This window comes from Natator depressus, chromosome 16 (genome assembly GCF_965152275.1).
Source record: "Natator depressus isolate rNatDep1 chromosome 16, rNatDep2.hap1, whole genome shotgun sequence".
NCBI classification, from domain to species: domain Eukaryota; kingdom Metazoa; phylum Chordata; order Testudines; family Cheloniidae; genus Natator; species Natator depressus.
Genome location: NC_134249.1, coordinates 14183381 through 14201785, shown reverse-complemented (window position 1 = coordinate 14201785; position 18405 = coordinate 14183381). Strand labels below are relative to the sequence as shown.

Here is an 18405-nt window from a genome sequence, read left to right as displayed (position 1 = left end):
CACCTTCTGATATCGTTTATGGAGGCAGTATGATACAAAAAATGAAACCTTTCCACCTCCTGCTGTATTTGACTCTCTCCTCTCTCTCCTTTCTTTCTCTCCTTTCTTCCTCCTCCTATCTCTCCAGTTCTCCTTACTCCTCTTCTCTAGTATTTGCTTCCCTCCCCTTGTCACAACCACCAATGTGGTGCTAGACTCAGCCACAATGCCCTTCTGCAACATTCAGCGGCAGACTGTTCCAGTGGAAGTGGAGAATGTGCCTAGGACCTGTTTCAATCCCACTGAAATTACTCTTGATTTTTTTCATCTTATGTTAATGTTACTAATACGTCACACTCCTCTCCCCCCATAACATCCACCCCAATTCCCCTCTTGCCTCACCCGCTGTCGATACAACATGGAGCAGCATCTCAATTTCGCAGGTGAACAACGTCCAGCTGCTGTAGGAATATTCCCATCGTACTAAGTATGCCCGGTCATCCAACATCACCTGACCCACTGTTCCCTGAGGTATTCGTAGGTTTGTCTGGCCCAGCCCTAAGGGAGGGGGAGGAAAAAGTGAAACAAAAACAAAGTCAGGAGCTTCCGAATGTGATAAGAAGCCAGTCTTCACAATTAAAACCTGTAAGCAATTTGGTTAATAAAAGACTAGATCTGAAAGTGTTCCAAGGGTGAATGAACCCACCATATTTCCTTACCCAGGGGATAGAGAAGCTTTGGCACCTGCCTTCTCCAAAGGGTGCCATCTTCATGTGAGATCACATCAGGAGGCTTGTGTTTGTACAACTCAATGTAGAAGGACATTTTATCCAGGAAACTGTACACCTGCAAACGGAGAGAGCTACAGAATACAGCCAGAGAACTAGAGCGTTCTAAGGAATTATTAAGCCAGGCCATTTCTAGGGATAGGTAAGTTTACTTGAAATGCATAGTCTGCTTCCAACATGCCAACTCTTACTGAAGCAGAAATACCAACATCCTGTCCCCATGGAATTGCTCAAATAACTTCTCTCTGAATTACTGAATCAGGAAGACAGGAACTAATTACAAGTAAAGCACTAAAAGATAGCATCCTGACACAAGGGAATTGTCACAACCTATGAGTAGTGCTTCAGCTTTGGGTTCTGGCAAAGTGGCTCCCATAAAGTTGCAATGAAATCCTTGCTTCCCCAGTTTATCATCTGGTGTCTAAATTACTTGGAACTCTTGTCTACTGATTGCACGTCATAAAACAGCAACTGAGTTATACTCAGAACTTTCTTTTTTGTGTTAGCCTCCCTGAACCATCCTATTAATCATCAGAGCAGGAGGTAGTTACAAAGCATAAAATATGTTTGAGGCCCAAGCAACATTACTCTACAATGCCACATGGGAGACCTGGGTTCAGTTCCTATTATCTTGATCCCTAAGATTGTCAGTGCTATGAAGGCAGCAAGTTCAGTACTAGAGAGAGTGTGTGCCCTATATCATGCAACAGCAACCCTTCTGGCAGGCTCAGAAGAAAGTCCTGTCCAGACCTCTTTGGCCAAAAGGTTGATGGTTGTTACCCAAGGTGTCAAGGGTTGGATGTGTGTACAAAGCAAAAGGAGAGAGTCAGACACAATGTTCCTTTTCTGTGCAGATATAAACTGTCTTCCAGATTTCAGGCCAGGTTCCATACCTTTTTTGCAGTAGATTTATCCGATACAAGGGCTTTGAGCAGCTGCAGAAGAGGAGAAAGAAGATGTGGGAACATCCCACACACACTGTCCAGGATAATACCCAGACCTGCGGTTGGCTCCTGGCCGTGGAGACACAAAAGAAAAACTGTTACTAAACAAAAAATGATCAACATGATTCTTCTGCTGGGTCAATGCAGCAAAGCAACTTTAGCAAGGGATGTGCTTAGAGCTCCTGCTGCTGGAACATTCGCGTTGCATCTACAAATCCTAGCATCCAAAGGTTTAGAGAAAAAACAACATTCAACTATTTGAATCATTCATTGACCCTTAGTGGAAAGTTAAACTTCTCAAATTAACAAAGCAAATTCCCAGTAAATCTCATCAGAGCCAGGTGGCGATGAGAGATGCCTGGTTTCCGCTATTTCCTGCCTCATGTTGTTAAACGTTAAGCAAATGGCTCCATTCAAAAGACCACTAATTTCATCTCTATGGAACATACACCTACTATTAAGCATGAACAAAAGCATCACTCCAGCCCTTAGTTTTGCTGTGATGCGCAACTAGTGTTAATGCCCTTGGGTGAGAGAGAGTGCCTGGTATAATGTAGGAAGGTGAAATGGAAATGGATGAGCAAATCTGTAATGAAGCATGATTAAAGGTTTTATGCAAGGGAAACTGACTTTTACTCTCTGACACCACTACATCTCAGCCATTTCTGTGACAAGAGCAATATCAGCACACACTGTTGTTCTAGCATTTAATTCTACTGTAGCTGGTTGCAATTGGAAGCAAATGTTCACCCACACAATCCCAGCCATGCCTTAAATTACCATGTAAATTACGACTTGTTTCAGGATCAGCAGTGCAGCCACAGACTGTACCGTAACAGGATGGGGGGGAGGGGCTAAGGGCAAGCCATATAAGAGATGCAAATGGAAACTAGCTCTGCAAGCCCTGCTAGAAACTACAACCAGGGGAATATGAACACCCCATTTCTTTCTTAAAAGGGCATATTTCAACAGGGTATGACAGCAAGCAGGAAAGGCCAAAGAAGTCCCAATGTACTCACAGTCCTCCAGAAGAGCTGGGGAATGCTGGAAGCCGCTAGAACTTCACAGGCTGAATCAATGATGTCCTTCAAAGGAAGGGGGGTGGGGAGAAATGAAAATTACTTTATACTTGACAGTTTCCTTCCAAACCAAGTCTTGTCACCTCCTTTGGAATCCAGGGTTCAATACAGTAACATTTGTGATGCTGGCAGACCAAGTGCGAGCTCATGCCAAACTCCCAGGCCAATTCACTTGTGTGTTAGTGCAGATTAAAGTGGTTCTTAATTGTATAAGTATGTATTTGAGGTTTACACTTCATGGAAACTATGGGATGTTACATGTATTGTTTTCACTTATCTGTATCCTGTTATAATGTAATAGCAAATATTTACATTGTATATACTCCTGTAATTAAATAACCCATCAAATGAGAAAAAAGCTTTGTGTAATGCAGATGAAGAACTTTAGCAGGAAAATAATAATCTGTGTGCATTTGAAGGCAAGTGGTCATTGTGTGTGATGATCAGAGATCAAAGACTCTAAATGCACTCGACTCTCTCCACCAATTAAAGAAAGAGCACAGTGTCTGCTTATTTTCTGTGAAAAGAAGCTATAAGTATGGATTCAGGGAAAGAGCCGGGATCTCTGGACCGTTTGGACTATGACAGGGAATGGTACCTGATGCAGAGATCCAGAGCAATATGGGTACCCTGAAAAGACTTTTGGGAAACTTGCAGTTTATTACATCTCTACCACCATTTGGAATTATAGACTGTGACTCACTCACCTAAACATATATTTCACCTGCTTTAGCCTCTCAGTAATGCATTTCCTTTTCTTAACCAATAAACCTATAGTTAGTTTACTACAAAATTAGCTACTAGCGTTGTCTTTGGTGTGAGAACTAGAATGCAACTTGACCTGAGTGAGAGACTGGTCTCTGGGGACTGGAAGTAACTTGGATATTTGTGATTTTTGACATAAGTGACCATATATCACTAAGTCCAGTTTGTCTGGGTGGCAAGATAGATTGTCTGTGACTTCACTGTAAGACTGTTACAGTGATCCAAGAGTTCACATTTGGTACTGAGTTGAAGCAATTTAATTACAGAACGTACCACCAGTTTGGTGTCTGTGTCTTGCTTTTGACATTCAGCCCTGAGGCAGGCACTCACAGTTGTGAGCCACTCCAAACAGTGTGGCAACAGTCATTCCCTAAATTGGAACTGCACACCCTAAACTAAATAGGAGGAAATACACAAGCCAATTTTACCCAAATACACATCAACTCTCTCTAAAACCACACTCGCTGCCAATGGGATATGGTAAATCTGTTATGGAAGTAACAGAGAGTATACTGTCCTCCACACCCTAGGAGCTCAGTGCCATTATGATATATCTTATCCCCATTTCCTTCTGACCAATACTCCAGCATTTGCTCTGAAACCATTAGCCCATCAAAATGTAAGAAACACTACTCTGTATCTTTAATCAGTACCCAGCAGAGATGTTGACAGTTTTCAGAGTTGGAAGAACCATAAAGTTTGTGTTATGCATTTGGAGTAAAACACAGTGGGCCGCACTTTCAGAACGGTCTACCTAAATCGTGCAGTGGATACAATCCCAAACACAGAATTTGCACCCAGAGTACAGGTGGCCAGTTTTGAATGTTAGGTTATGGTAGGTTATAATAAATAAGATAAGGGACACAATGAGCCTTTGACACTTACCTGCTGATTGCCTAACGTATGTAATTCCAGCGAGGTCAGAACAAAGGAAAGCAGCCCATAAATACACATGCAAGCTGTGCTGGCAGTACACTGTAATGCAAAAGACAGGTCAGTGAGTGATAGTGGAGACTATAAACCCTATTCAAGAACCAGGTATAGTTCATTACAGAACACATGCAACAGCCCTCAGTTTCCTTAGCACATCATGGACATGTGTCTCTGAGCCACTGTCCCTTTCTGCAGGTATATAAGAGAGGGGATCACCAGCTTCACAGCTCCCCACCTCGGGCACTAGCCAATGTATCTATGGGAAGACAGCTGGTAGTGAAGTGCCACACAAAACCACCTACATTTTTATGAGTCAATCTGTCTAAAGCCACCCTGCCCCCCTCACCCCGGCCGAGAATCCTCTTCAAAACAATCATATCAAGAAACACTCAATGGTCAGAAAAATGGGAGGGCTCTTCTTCCACCAGTGTATGGCTGACTGACAGCTACTGGAGCTTTGGAATAGTTTGTTCTTGTAAATGACAGTGTCTACTAAAACTGTGGAAAATGGCGTCAGAAGCCAAAAACTGTAATTGCTGCATCTGTGGAGTCAACTTAATAAACAAGATAAGTAATAATAGTACAGAACGCTCATGAAGTTATAGAGTTTAGGGCCAGAAGGGACCACCAGATTATCCTCTTTGATCTTCCGTCTCTCACAGTCCACTGAACACCACACAGCTACCTCCAGACTAACCCCAACAAACAGAGTCAGACCAAAATATTACACAGCCCTTAGGAGACTAAGCAAAATTATTGTGTTCCACAGGCACAGAACAGGAGGGACCCAAGATGCATCAATGCACAAGTCTCTTGAAATGTTGAGACACACATACAGATATATATAAAGAGTAGATTTTCCAATCACTGGCCAGATCTAGACCTTCTCCGGCCAGATCTAGTCCCAAGCAGAATGACTTGGGGAAATACATTTTTAATTTACCTTCTAAACCTACAAACACTTCGTTTAACTTCCATTCTACACAGAAAAGAGCTGAAACAACAAAACTGATGTCACTTCCTGGCCAACACTTCACCAAGTGCTCTATTCAGGGCTGGAATTAGACTTACAAAAACAATGGCCTAACCTACCTACCGTTCCCCACATCTTCACACTACCAATACCATAGAGCCCCCTCACCCTGAAGAGCCTACAAACATGACAATGAGAAACTTACATTCTTCCCCCCACTGCTGAGTGATCGGAGCAGCTTTGTCAGATACTGGAATATATTCAGCTGGATAGCAGTACTTCCCATTCGCCTGATCACACTGGTCGACTCCTCTGGGGTTACTGTGTGACGGAGCAAAGCCCAGGCCAAGAGCACAGGGGCATGATGAGAGATGTCCCCTAAAGTCAGCAGCAGATGGTCCATTTCCTGCTCAGAAGACAGGATACAAGCAAAGAAATCAAGATAGACTGAAAGAAGCCCTGACCCAGCAAGCACTCAGCTGACTGAGGTTTAGCTCCAATAATCACCTAAGTCATGCAGATAAATGTCTTGTATAAAAACAAGGATCTATAGAGTTGAACAAGTTGTACTTTCAGGAAGAAACTGCTTGGCATGTTTTTTCTGTCAGGCTGATTCATACACTTTGGGGAAGGAGGTGAGAGGGTCACAAAAATAAAGGACACACAACTCTAATGAAAATAATGGATAGCCCCTTGTTTAAATCGAAGTTTGTTGTTTTGTTATAAGTGTCACAGTGAAATTATAATAAATGTGAAATTCCAGGTCAGGTATGCAAAGATCAGTCAGAGCACGAGCAACACCAGTGGTTTCCTCCTTAACTTAATGACCTCACTGTGCTTTTCTAGCTCCCACGTATTTTCTTCCCTGAAAATCTTTGAAATATACTACACCGCAGATATTTAATTTCTCCCAATTTTGATGTCCATGTTAAGACCATGTCTTAGCTCCTCCCTACCCTTCCCTAAAACCTTTAGGGAAACCCTGACGATAAACCACTTTCTTATGAGATAAATAGAATTTAATAATTCATTTCCTTCTTACTTGCCCCATATTGTAATGTAGACGTTAGTTCAGTCGATCTGCAAGCCCAGAATCTCACAGACAAGTCCTGCCTACAGAGCTCCCGCAGCTCTACCTTGGGCAACCACAACCATCTCTAATTACAGAGGAGCTCCAAATGTCAAGAGACTTATTGAAGGTTTACCTGGTGCATATGCCCATTACTGGCAAATTTATGTTCCTCTGTCCTATCATCCAACACACGCTCATGCAGGGAGTCAATTTCCATGCCCTCCACCAGGATAAGAGCACTGAAGTAGCTGGAGTGGGAGACAGGGGGAAGGAAGCAAGAAAAAGAAACTCAATTTAAAGATTCAGTAGGAAAGGGGGAAGTAAAGGCTGGATAATGGAAAAGTCCATCAGCTTTACATTTACCTATTACTCCCTTGATGAAGCAAAAAATTATGTGAAATTAAGAGCAATAATCCAAAGAACATAAATTCTTGGATCTTGATGTGCCAACAAATGACAAGTTAGGTCTTCAAAATTATCTACTGCTGGTTGAATAGTCACAAAATAAGAAAGCTATTTATTCTGATTTGAAGATGGCCTCTCTTCCTCTGCCTATTTCTACCATGTTACATGCCACATAGCAGGTTTTCAATGCCCAGATAGCCACTGGCTGTGTCTCAGTCCAATCTGAAGAAACCTTTTATAAACTAACCAAAGGTCATAAGCAGCCAAAGTTTACACAAATAGTGATTTTGGAGGGAACCATCATGAAATACACCTATATTCTGTATTGAACAAGAGATTTGTTCAATTGCACACTAATCCCATACATACACACAATACTTACCCAATACGATCTACCAGGTGATCCATGCTTTCATCCACCAAATGCCTGTTGGTCTGTCTAGAGCCAAATCCCTGTTCTTTGAAAAGCCTGGCAAAGGCCAGCAGCTCATCGGGTGCCATCTCAAAGTATGCATAGTAAAGGAAGATGACTTCTAGGAGCATGGATTGCTCGCGGAGGCACTGCACGAACCAGCGGGACACCTGGCGCTCTGTCTGTACAAGAAGGAGAGTCCTACCGTTATATGTTGAAACTAGCATGTCAGTTGAAGCAACCTGAAATGGAGAGTGACTGGGGCAAATCAGTCTGCTCCAATGGTGAGAGAACCTGCTCTTACGTCACACTGGAAATGCTGTTTAAAAGTCATCCCCTCAATGGCAGTTGCTGCATCTCACAACATATAGCATTAAGGGATTAAGGTAAAAATCAATGACATTGGGATTATGTGATCCTTATGCAGCCCACAGAGCTGAAGACAGGAAAAACACCTACCCTATCCCAGGAGACACTACCCAAGTTGCCAGGATGCCAGGTGATTCAGTTTCACAATTCTGCAGGTTTTATTTAAAAATTAAATAAAACACTACTAAGAGTAAACAGAGTTGGCTGCTTAAAACAGATTATGCACCACTCCAAAACCCTGGTGATCTAGTGACAGCTCAATGGGCTTTTTACAAAGGGGATCAGAGTTCAGATCTCAAGATTAGAGCCTAGCTCCTGAAACTAAATGTGTTCAGAGTATTACCAAAGGGAAACAATTTCCTTAAGTTCCTTAGAAGGCTGGAAATGTCCTTGTTAATTTCATTTAAGCATATTCACTTTGTACTAATTAGCCAACAATGTAGTGAAGAAAGAACGTACAACTCTGATAAAGGATAATTTTTGATAATTTTCAAAATACCATGAGATTTCCATGCGTTTCCCATGTAGGAGCTTCTGCTTTGTATAGATCTTCAAACTGTTTCCGGTAATTAGGAACCAGTTCCTTGTCCAGCTTCTCAACACACTGCGAGTATTGTGCCTTTCAAAAAATAACCCAAACATTACACATACACATGTATAAGCTTTTTAGATGCATAGACAGACAGACAGTGTGTCACTTAACAGCGAGATCAGATTCAGGAAAAGGTTCAAGTATTCACCATGTAGGGGTGCCTCTCATCCTGAAAATAAGTGAGTAGGTTGAGGACACAGCGCAGAATGCACATTCTTTCTTCATAGTAATAGTCAGCAAGCTGTGAAAACACAATGTCATCAGCATCACTTGCTGCTGTGTCTAACTCTCTCTTCCCTCCCCTTATCTCATCACTGATGCCTCCCACCAAACTGCAGTGGTTATGCTTATAAACTTACAACGCCCATGCACTACCTACAATGGACGCTTCAACGTAATGGCATGACTCAGTTAGATAGTTTAATGAGACGCTTGTGGATACGCATCTGGAAACAATCCCAGGTCTTAGAATCTTCACCACAAGGTGTTTTCCTAGTAGTGATTCGCAGAGTCTTAGTAGGCATGCGAACAGGTCCCTTCACTTTTAGATTCTTTCCTTTGGCACCTCTGATCAAGTCAGCACAGACCTTCTCAAGGGACTTTACATTGCGACTCGTCAAGGTAATTCTAATTCGGTGAATTGCTACTTCCTGTTCCACAGGTGCTTTGCCACTATCTTTAAATGCCATGGCTGCACAGAGTCCTCCTGACCGACTTATTCCCGGGCGGGGGCAGCATGGCCCAGCGAACAGCGGTGAGTCAGGAGCGCCGAGTTTAAGTCATCTGACAAAAGCATCCAGTTCACTCTTTTGCAAGTTCACGCACACCCCCTTCATATATTAAAACAGGTTCTATCATTCCATTGCTAACTGAAAAAGAAAGGAACAAGGTAGAGCAAACAAGGAGAGATGAGATTTCATCGCTTTATCCTCTTGGATCCATAACTACATAGATGTGATCTTCAGTCCCCTTTCCAAAGTCATCTCTTAGGATGACAACTGAGCACATGAATGCAAAGCTGTGGATATCCTAGGAGTGCTTATTCCTTCATGGTCCAATTTCCGTCAGCACAGCCAAAAGGTCCCTGTACAGAGTAACTGCTCATGCTGTTCTAGTCTATGGCCAGCCACTCTTCTGTAAAGCATTTTGAGATCTGCTGATGAAAATCACTATATAAAGAGCAAGGTATTACTACTACTTCACAAATGAATTAGAAAAATCCCCCCAGATTTGCTCTTGACACTGAAGGGACACTTCAGCCATTCCCAGCTTTTCCTGACCAATAGCAAACAAAATTAGTTCATTGCCAACACCTCTTTTTAAAATGAAAATAAAAATGAGAACTACTGACCTTCAGCATCAGAGCCTGACTCTGCCTTTCATCCTGCAGGACAGTCTGCAATCAAAACACAACAGAATAAGGAAGTGGCCTTAATGCACCTACACTAGTCACCAAAAAATTTATACTAAAACCAATGAAAGGCATACAAGACATCATTTCTTGTGAGAGGACAGATTTCAGAGTTACAGAGCACAGATTCTCACTTGCAAGCATGAGTTTACCGCTCACTCCTTTCATTCTTTCCCCTTTTCACCCCTACCCCTCTCTCTCAGACACCTGTCTGTACATTCCTATGGCTAAGAGTTCAGATAAATCTCAGACTCACACCGGGCAGGATATACTAGAAGATTGGACCTGGACCCCAGACAGCTCATGTTCTGTAATGTACTGAACATCAGAAATTCAGGGGGGAAAAGTCCCAAAATAATTTCCAAATCTGGATTTCAGCATCATGCACAACCATGTGTGTCAATGAACCGCTGGGGTTAAGGAGGAAAAGGGACAGTAGCATGATGCAGGCACCTACTACAGACCTTAAGTGAATCCCGGGTCCCTCTGTAATCCTCTTGAAGATAACACTGCAATAGCTGCACACTTTGCTCTTCATCCAGCCCCTGACACAAGAGAGAGACACAGAGAGGAATAAGACAAGGCAGCTAAGTTTATCAAAAGGTGTAAAGTCACTCCAAATATTCAAATTTATATGAGCATAAGCTTTCGTGAGCTGCAGCTCACTTCATCGGATGCATTCAGTGGAAAATTTTCCACTGAATGCATCCAATGAGGTGAGCTGTAGCTCACGAAAGCTTATGCTCAAATAAATTTGTTAGTCTCTAAGGTGCCACAAGTACTCGTTTTCTTTTTGCGAATACAGACTAACACGGCTCCTACTCTGAAACCTGTCCAAATATTCAGGCATCTCTTCCCTTTGGAATAAATTCTTCCAAAAAGTGTCAGTAAACTGGTCTCCTCTGAAAGCAGAACATGTACGTTTTCAAATAATGTAGAAGTGGCTAGTTCAGCTCCAGCAGGAGTATAATGGATCAATTAAATACGGGTCCTATCATAAACTGATCATCTTGTTCTATTTCTGATTAGAAGGAACCCAATTCTGTGGGTAATTAGTCAGGATTTTCCAACATGACATGGGATTTTGAGTGTCCAGTTTGAGATGCCTTAAAAAAAAAAAACGATTTTCAAAGGGCAAGTGCTAAGCACTTCCTGAAAAACAGCTTTTTAGGTAGTCACAATTTAGGCACCAAATAGTAAGGAACCCAAACGTCACCAGTCACTTTGGAAAATTTTAGCTTACTTCCTCAGTTCTTGCTTATAACTTAGTTTAGAATAATCAGGATTGAAAATAGCCTTAAATTCACTTCTACTGAACATTAAAACAGCTTATTAAACTTAACTGAGTTTCAGAATTTGATACTCTTATTGTTTTAGTTAAATACCTGTGAGAAATATGACTTGATCTGACAAACTCTCACTGCACAAAAAAGTATGTGTCTAGCTGGGAATCGGAGAAGAAAAACTGCAGGCAAAAGCCTCAGCATAGAGAAAGTAACTCTTTATCCAGGTAGCAGGAGATAAATTAGAAAAGATTACACTTCAGTTATCTTTTTCGGAGATAAGATACACCACGTCAACAACAGAAAGCACAAACCCAGTCTCTGGCTGCATTCTAAGTGTGAGGGCAGGAATTAAGCTGCCTAGGACCTCTGCTCACCAAAAACTTGCTGATCCTCAGGCCCAGTTCCTTCAGTGGAGCAGCCACATCTTTATCAGCTTTTACTTTTTCAGCTGAACTTGCACTAAAGAAAGAAAGAAAAACCTTTTAGTCATGAAAATGCATTAAAGTCACAAAGAGGCAAAACAAAAAGGCTTAATTCCAAAATCCCTGTCACTTTAAAATTAGACTTTTCAGTGATTGTTCTGGCTTTTCTATATTTAATATAACCTCAGCGCAGGACTTGTTTGGCACAGTTCACTTCATGTACAATGCAAGGTACGGTTAGACCTTAGTCCATCCCATGCTTTGCTACACATTGGGCTACCAACATTTGCCATCCTTGCCTGTCAACTGCCCTTCTCTCCAAATCTTCCCATTTCATGTTGAGGTACTTGATGTCGTCCAGAACTATTCATGTCCATGTTATTTGCCATCTTCCTCTCTTTCTTCTTGAGTTTTCTGGCTTCCATTCAAGGGTGGTATTTGGTAAGCGTTCTTTTTTCATTTTCAGCACACGTCCCAGCCACTGATGTCTTCTTCTGTAGATTATTTGTGAGAGGGTGACTTGTCCAGTAATTTTTCTCACTTCTTCATTCATCTTCCTATCTCTATATGTTATTCCCAATATTCTTCTCAGACATATGTGATGAAATGCATCCAGCTTTTGCTTATCTTTCTTGCTAAATTGCCATATCTCACTGCTATATGTTGTGATGGCGATAACAATTGCTTTGTTCAGTTTTGTGTTGAGGGAGATGTTTATGAGTTGCCAGATGTTTTTGAGTTTTCCAAATGCAGTGTTTGCCTTCCCGATTCTTCTTCAAATTTCCTCGGAACTAGGATCATCTTGGCTGATGGTACTTCTAAGATACGTAAAATTGTTCACCTTCTCCAGTTTCTCTTCTTCAATTCTGATTTCTGTCCCTGTAGTCCCCATAAACATGACTTTACATTTGTTTGCATTGTATCTCAAACCTATCTTCTCCATTACTAAAAAAAAGCATTGCAGAAGCTGAAAAACAACAAGGCATCTGGGTTGGATGGCATTCATCCTGAAATGCTTAAATATGGAGGCGAAGATGTGGAATCAGTCATCTGTTCACTGTGCAACAAAATATGGACAGGGGAGAAAGTACTGGAAGAATGGACCCTCAGTATGCTAATCAAGTTACCAAAGAAAAGTGATCTAAATAATTGTTCAAATTGGAGGGGAGTAACACTTTTATCTGTCACAGGAAAAGTATTAGCAGCAGTCCTCCTGAACAGAATGAAAGGAAAGATGGATATCATCCTACGTGAACAACAATCTGGATTTAGACAAGGGAGATCATGCACAGATTCTATTTTCACCCTGAGATGGATTATTGAGAACACAATTGAATTCCAAGACAGTCTTGCCATCAATTTTGTGGACTTTCAAAAGGCATTCAATAGTGTAAACAGAGAAACAATGTGGAAAATTGTGGAACAATATGGAATTCCAACAAAATTAATCAACATGATGAAGGCATTCTACGCCATGTCAAAATGCTGAATTAAAATGGAAAATAGATTGAGTAAGCCATTCGGTATCAAGACAGGTGTAAGGCAGGGGTGCATCCTGTCTTCATTTTTGTTTATGCTAGTCATCGACTATGGATTAAAACAATGCGACAGTTGTACACCTGGCCTAAAATGGAACAATACAAGGCTATTTGATCTAGACTTTCCTGACGACATCGCTCTTATCAATGAAGATGCCAACGGACTACAAAAAAGCACAAACCAAGGTACGGTTACAGCTATAATAAACATAGATAGATAATCATTCTCACTCTTTCGATGTGAGAATCTGGATCTCATTTTGAGAAGACTAAGTATCAAGAGGAGTCGTTCCTCTGCATTGAAGCTTCATCTTTAGGTAACCTATAGAGGCTCTGATGCTACAGAGGCACTGTAGATTCTGGTACATGATTACTGTAACTCAGCAAGAGGCTGGGATGAACAGGTATCTAACATAGGCTGGGAGAAGACAAGAACTTGTGTTATTTCTACACATGGTATTTTCATGCCAAAATAATATTAACTACATTGAAGCACCCCTTCTAAATTTCTCCTCTCCATGTGAATAGTGAACCCCCTGCAACCTGGCAGTAATTGGCATATGAAGGGGGTAGAATATATTTTTACTGCATCACTGGGAAATATTCAGCACGTTCTTCTACTAAGCAGTGCCTGTTTATCTAAGGCACCTATCACAGTAGTATCTAGGCGCCCATTATCAGATGCTAGCATCAACCAATTACTGTACCTGGGAGGTTTGTAGTATAAAAGCCCCTCTAGCAGCCTCTGCCAATGTTTGTTCAACTCTGCTGCAATCTGAGCCTAGAAGAGAATAAAACAACACTGAATGGACAAATCTCCTTATTCTGCCCAATATCAGATTTGTTCAATTTAAACTAAGCAATGAAAGTCCAACACCACACACAGAACAGGACAGCAACAACACAAGACCAGCATGAAGAACATCTGTGATTCAGACTCTGATTCAAGGTGTAGATTTGTATGAGAAAGAACAGCTTGCTGCTTTGCCTAACTGTGGGAAGGAGAGGGGAAGGAAGAGACAGCAGGCTCGGCTCAGAAATGGATTTGGATTTCCAGCCTCTGGGAACATTCTTGAAATCATGGACTCCATCCCAGGGAGTACGGAAACAGGCTACTCCACTCATGAATACTCCGAGCCAGCCAGTCTGGAAAGCAGCACTTGTGTCCACCCCAGAAAGGGAACCACCTTTGCACATATACCATTCCAGTGCTGCAGCAGCTAACGAGAGAATAAACAAGGAGTGGAAGTAGAGGAACAAAAAACTCACAGTAAGAATATTTTGGGGGTGAAGAGGGGGCAGAGCAGCAAAACATGATTCACTAGCATTCTGCCACTTACGCACAGCACAGAAGGGTTATCAAGCCACACGTCTGTTCAGTAACAAGTAAAGCTGCCTAGCAAGACCTCTACTTACAGGTTCCCTCAAAGCCGATCTGCCCAGCAGAATGGTCCAGAGTTCTCTGCTGCTCCTGTAAATAAAGAGAAAAAACACAAAGTTCTCGCTCTAATTTAAACATCACTCAAGGCTGATGTTCAGCCTACAAGCTTTTAAACTTGGTTTTCACTTAGAGCAGATAAAGTGGTAAGAGATAATGAGTAAACCTAAACCAAAGGGAAAGCACATTTATATCAGCTACTGTAATTGGTTCAATCCAGTTTTGCTATTTGGATGCCTACGGTTAGTATAAGGAAACCAAACTAAGCATGTAGAGATCTTTCATTCAGTTTTGTTCACTGCTGTTCACAGCTTCCTCCTTGGGTGGAACAATATCAAAGCAAGGCGAGAAATTCCACCAGTTTCCCAAAAGGCACAAACTTTGCCAGAACTACTCAGCATAGTTTAGCTAAACTAAGCCTCTTGTTTGTATCTGTGTCCCACTCACTCACTAAGAACACAGAAGAAAAGGCAATCAGTCTGTGTTAGGAAGTATTTCAGATCAAATCCTTATCCTACCAGATCTCAGAAAGGAAGGTGCAACTCTGCAAAAATGTCATGAACAAAATCTATTTAAAACAGCTGTGCAAACAGCAACCTCCAAAATACCGATTTCTGGAGTTTAAGGAATTGATGTTCTGGTGGCAATGTAATCCAAGTCAGGAGTTAAACTAAACAATAAAGCCTGCTATGCAATGTCTGTCTACAGATGAACAGACAGGTTATGTGACATCTGACAGTTTCTCAGATTACCATCTAGAGAACCTAATCAGCAGATGAGCTCCCAGGATATTTAGAACAACACAGAATGAAAGTGGCAGCTCTGAAGTCATCTACACCTCCAGAGAAAGTACCAAGCGCCACCAGAGGCATTATTTTGTAAGACTTAAAGAATGAAATATCTGCAGCCTGATTTGCTGCCATTCAAAATAGACCTGGGAAGTTAAGAGTCCTATTTTGAGTAAATTAAGGCAATATCTACATGAACATTTACTGCATGGCAAGCTGGGGTGTTAATCTACAGCTCTCCAACATGCTGTGCACTAACTGTCTGTGTGGACCCTTCTGCTGAGTACTAAAAGTTCTCTACTGCGCATTGACATACTGCTGTCAAATCACAATACGTCAATGTGCACAAGGGAACTTTTTGTGCACAGCAACACAATCCACACAGACAGTTCAAGCGTGGCACACTGGAGCACTACAGATTTATACACTAGCTTGTTGTGCAGTAAGTGTTCATACAGACATGCCCTAAATCTGGAATTGCACTAGAATCCATTGCTAAAGAACATATCCTGATATGATTAAGCAACAAAATATGGGTGCAATCCCTCTGTTCTATGCAGAGAACTAAATGATCATAGAGTTCTCCCAAGAAAGGAATCTTTGTAATGCAGAACATCAATATGGCTGAGCCAACTCTGTCTCATTTCCACTCCTGCCAAACCTCCTCTGTGATTAAAACAGGCCTTTGATTTGGGCCAATTTATTTATTTAGACTCTATGCTATTTGAGACACCAACTTTCTCTTACTATATATTTACATAGAGCAAAACGGTGGTTCTCTTCCAACTGGGGACTCGGCACTAGTATAATCCAAATAACAAAACAAAAATCTTACTTGGAGTCAGGCTTTCTTTCCATCGACTTTGGAGGTGTTACAGTACTCATTTCCAGCAAGACTCAAAAGCATTTCCAAAAACAATGAGGACACCTTCTGTGCAAAGTGGCCCATGAGGCATCTTATTCAGAGCAAAAAATCCTAGACTTATGGGATTCATAGACTTATGGAAATGTAGTGTTCATTTAAAAGGGCAAATCAGCTCCCAGAATATCACACTCATAAAACTATCCCTGTGATATAAAAATCTGATCTCTGGCCTCAAGCCTTTGTAAACTTCTGTAAGTTAAAGCTCTAAGAACAGACTATACTGCATCACATTTTGCAAAGCAAAGTGAATAACGTAATTTTTTGTGTCTGTCATGCACACAGGAATGTTGTGTATAGACATACAACAACTCAACCAACGTGTCCCCTTCTAGAGATGTGCAACTTTGATGTAAATAGAGATTTCAAATTGGCAGCAAAACCCCTTTAAACAGTACTTCTATTTTTGTTAAATCATACTCGCACTTAGCCTTTTAAAAAAGACCAGAGAACAAAAGAAACACAAAGCTTATGCTCAAATAAATTTGTTTGTCTCTAAGGTGCAACAAGTACTCCTTTTCTTTTCGCGAATACAGACTAACCCAGCTGCTACTCTGAAACCTGTCACAAAGAAAATGTTAATTCACCGCTAATCCCTGTGCCACCTTCCCAAATAGTTCCTGTCACTTCTAAAGAACATATTACCTTTCCAAACATTTAAATTAGGAGGGACGAGGCAGATCTACACTTCATCAGCATCATTAATTATTGAAGTGTTTGCTCTCCTGTCCAGCTCACTTCATAGCTGGATTGTAGTTTACTTGGGATTTTCATGTTAGGTGTTTACAAAAACTTGGTGATTGATACCATCAGGCTCTCCCATACTCCATTCAGACAACTTAATCTTGAGCCTCCAGGCCAGGTTCTCTTATGCCACCACTTCCACCTTCCGTTCAGCTGTACATGCTCTAACTCACCAGACTAGGATCCAAGACTAAGATTTAGGGGAGCCCAAGATCCAGAGAATAAGTGTCCACAGCCAAATGGGAGGTCTTGCTGGTATGGTTGGGATATTAAGGGTCTAATAAATTGCTGCAGTGGCCCCAAGAAATCGGGAACCACTTGTTTTATTACAGAGAGGAGGAAGGTGGAGAGGATTGCATGAAAACTGAAATTCAACTTGGCCATGATCAGTTGTGGTAAAATGCTGAAATAGATTTGATGTTATTTTAGTCAAAATAGATCGTTTCTTGGGGCTCTACAACGACACCCCATCAATTCCCCTTCACACACTCACTAAGCAGGAAAAGATCTCAAACAGGGATGTGTTCATTACATCCTGAGGGGACAAATAAAAACCAAATTGAAGCAGGTTATACCCTAAGTACACCTGGGGTTTATAGTCCTCCTCAGCCCCCATACACCACTATTTCCAAGAGCTCCTCAATGGAATAAGTTCACAACGTGCATATAGATTTCATGACTGCAGGGAGAACCCTCTGTTTTGATATTTGCAAACAGGACCAGACGAAGTCATTAGGTCAGCTCATCTAGGCAGGTGAGAATCAGAGCAGGGATTTCCACTAGCAGAGCAGCCCTGCGTGCGGGTCTCATAAGAGCCCAGTGGGACGCAGTTACAGGACCAACCACGCAGCAGGCTGGGAGAAGGGACTCTGGTGCCAGGACAGACTCCATCTTAGGGGGGCAGAGAGCAGAGTCTATGCCAATCTGAGGGCACCAATGAGGCCATTCAATCAGCGACCCCAACTTCTTAGAAAGGGCCGACAAATGACCCGATCCGCTGCCTGGGGCTTGTGTGCAGGGGCCCTGGGTGCGTTTGCAGCAGCGGGTGAGCTCTGCTCCACGGCAGGATTCGCCCCAGGTGAGAGGCGGTCACTGGAGTGGGAGGGGACTCTCAGAGGAGATGAGAGCTCTGTGGAAGTGGCTGCTAGAGCGGGTAACGGGGAACGGCCTCTCCTGAGAAGGGCAGCTTGGGGGAGCAGTTGAAAGGGGTCAGGATGGGGGGGGGTCACGGGGAGGAGCCTCTCGGATGGGCTGGGGGTCACGGGGAGGAGCCTCTTTTGGGGGGAAAACACCAGACCGGTGCCCTGGGGAGGGGGCAGGACCTGCTCCTGCTCCCTCCCCCCACCCCGGTTGCCGTTTAATTACGAGCTCCCCGGCCCGACCCCATTCCCGGTGTGTGCGGGTGGCGGGGAGTGGGGGGTTCCCTCAGTGGCACCCGCGTTCCCGTACCTCGCGCACAGCCCGCCGGCCGCCATCTTCGCTCCCCTCTCACGTGACCCGTTACCCGTCGCACCAGCCTGGCGCCTGCATCACGTGACGGGGACC

At 42.5% G+C, this 18405-nt stretch overlaps 1 protein-coding gene across 1 annotated transcript in view; it reads right to left on the bottom strand.

The window, feature by feature from the left end:
* NUP188 (nucleoporin 188) overlaps positions 1-18382 on the bottom strand; it is a 45954-nt gene extending 27572 nt beyond the window's left edge. Inside the window, exons 1-16 of the mRNA XM_074973496.1 lie at positions 18310-18382; positions 14385-14439; positions 13676-13749; positions 11383-11467; positions 10187-10267; positions 9663-9707; positions 8460-8552; positions 8219-8338; positions 7321-7532; positions 6667-6781; positions 5667-5867; positions 4441-4530; positions 2731-2796; positions 1661-1780; positions 699-825; positions 382-537 (exon numbers count right to left, since the gene is read on the bottom strand). Of these exons, the coding sequence (XP_074829597.1) occupies positions 382-537; positions 699-825; positions 1661-1780; positions 2731-2796; positions 4441-4530; positions 5667-5867; positions 6667-6781; positions 7321-7532; positions 8219-8338; positions 8460-8552; positions 9663-9707; positions 10187-10267; positions 11383-11467; positions 13676-13749; positions 14385-14439; positions 18310-18335 (1666 nt within the window). The 5' untranslated portion in view covers positions 18336-18382. The remainder of the gene's footprint in view (positions 1-381; positions 538-698; positions 826-1660; positions 1781-2730; positions 2797-4440; positions 4531-5666; positions 5868-6666; positions 6782-7320; positions 7533-8218; positions 8339-8459; positions 8553-9662; positions 9708-10186; positions 10268-11382; positions 11468-13675; positions 13750-14384; positions 14440-18309) is intronic.
* Positions 18383-18405: the final 23 nt, after the last annotated feature.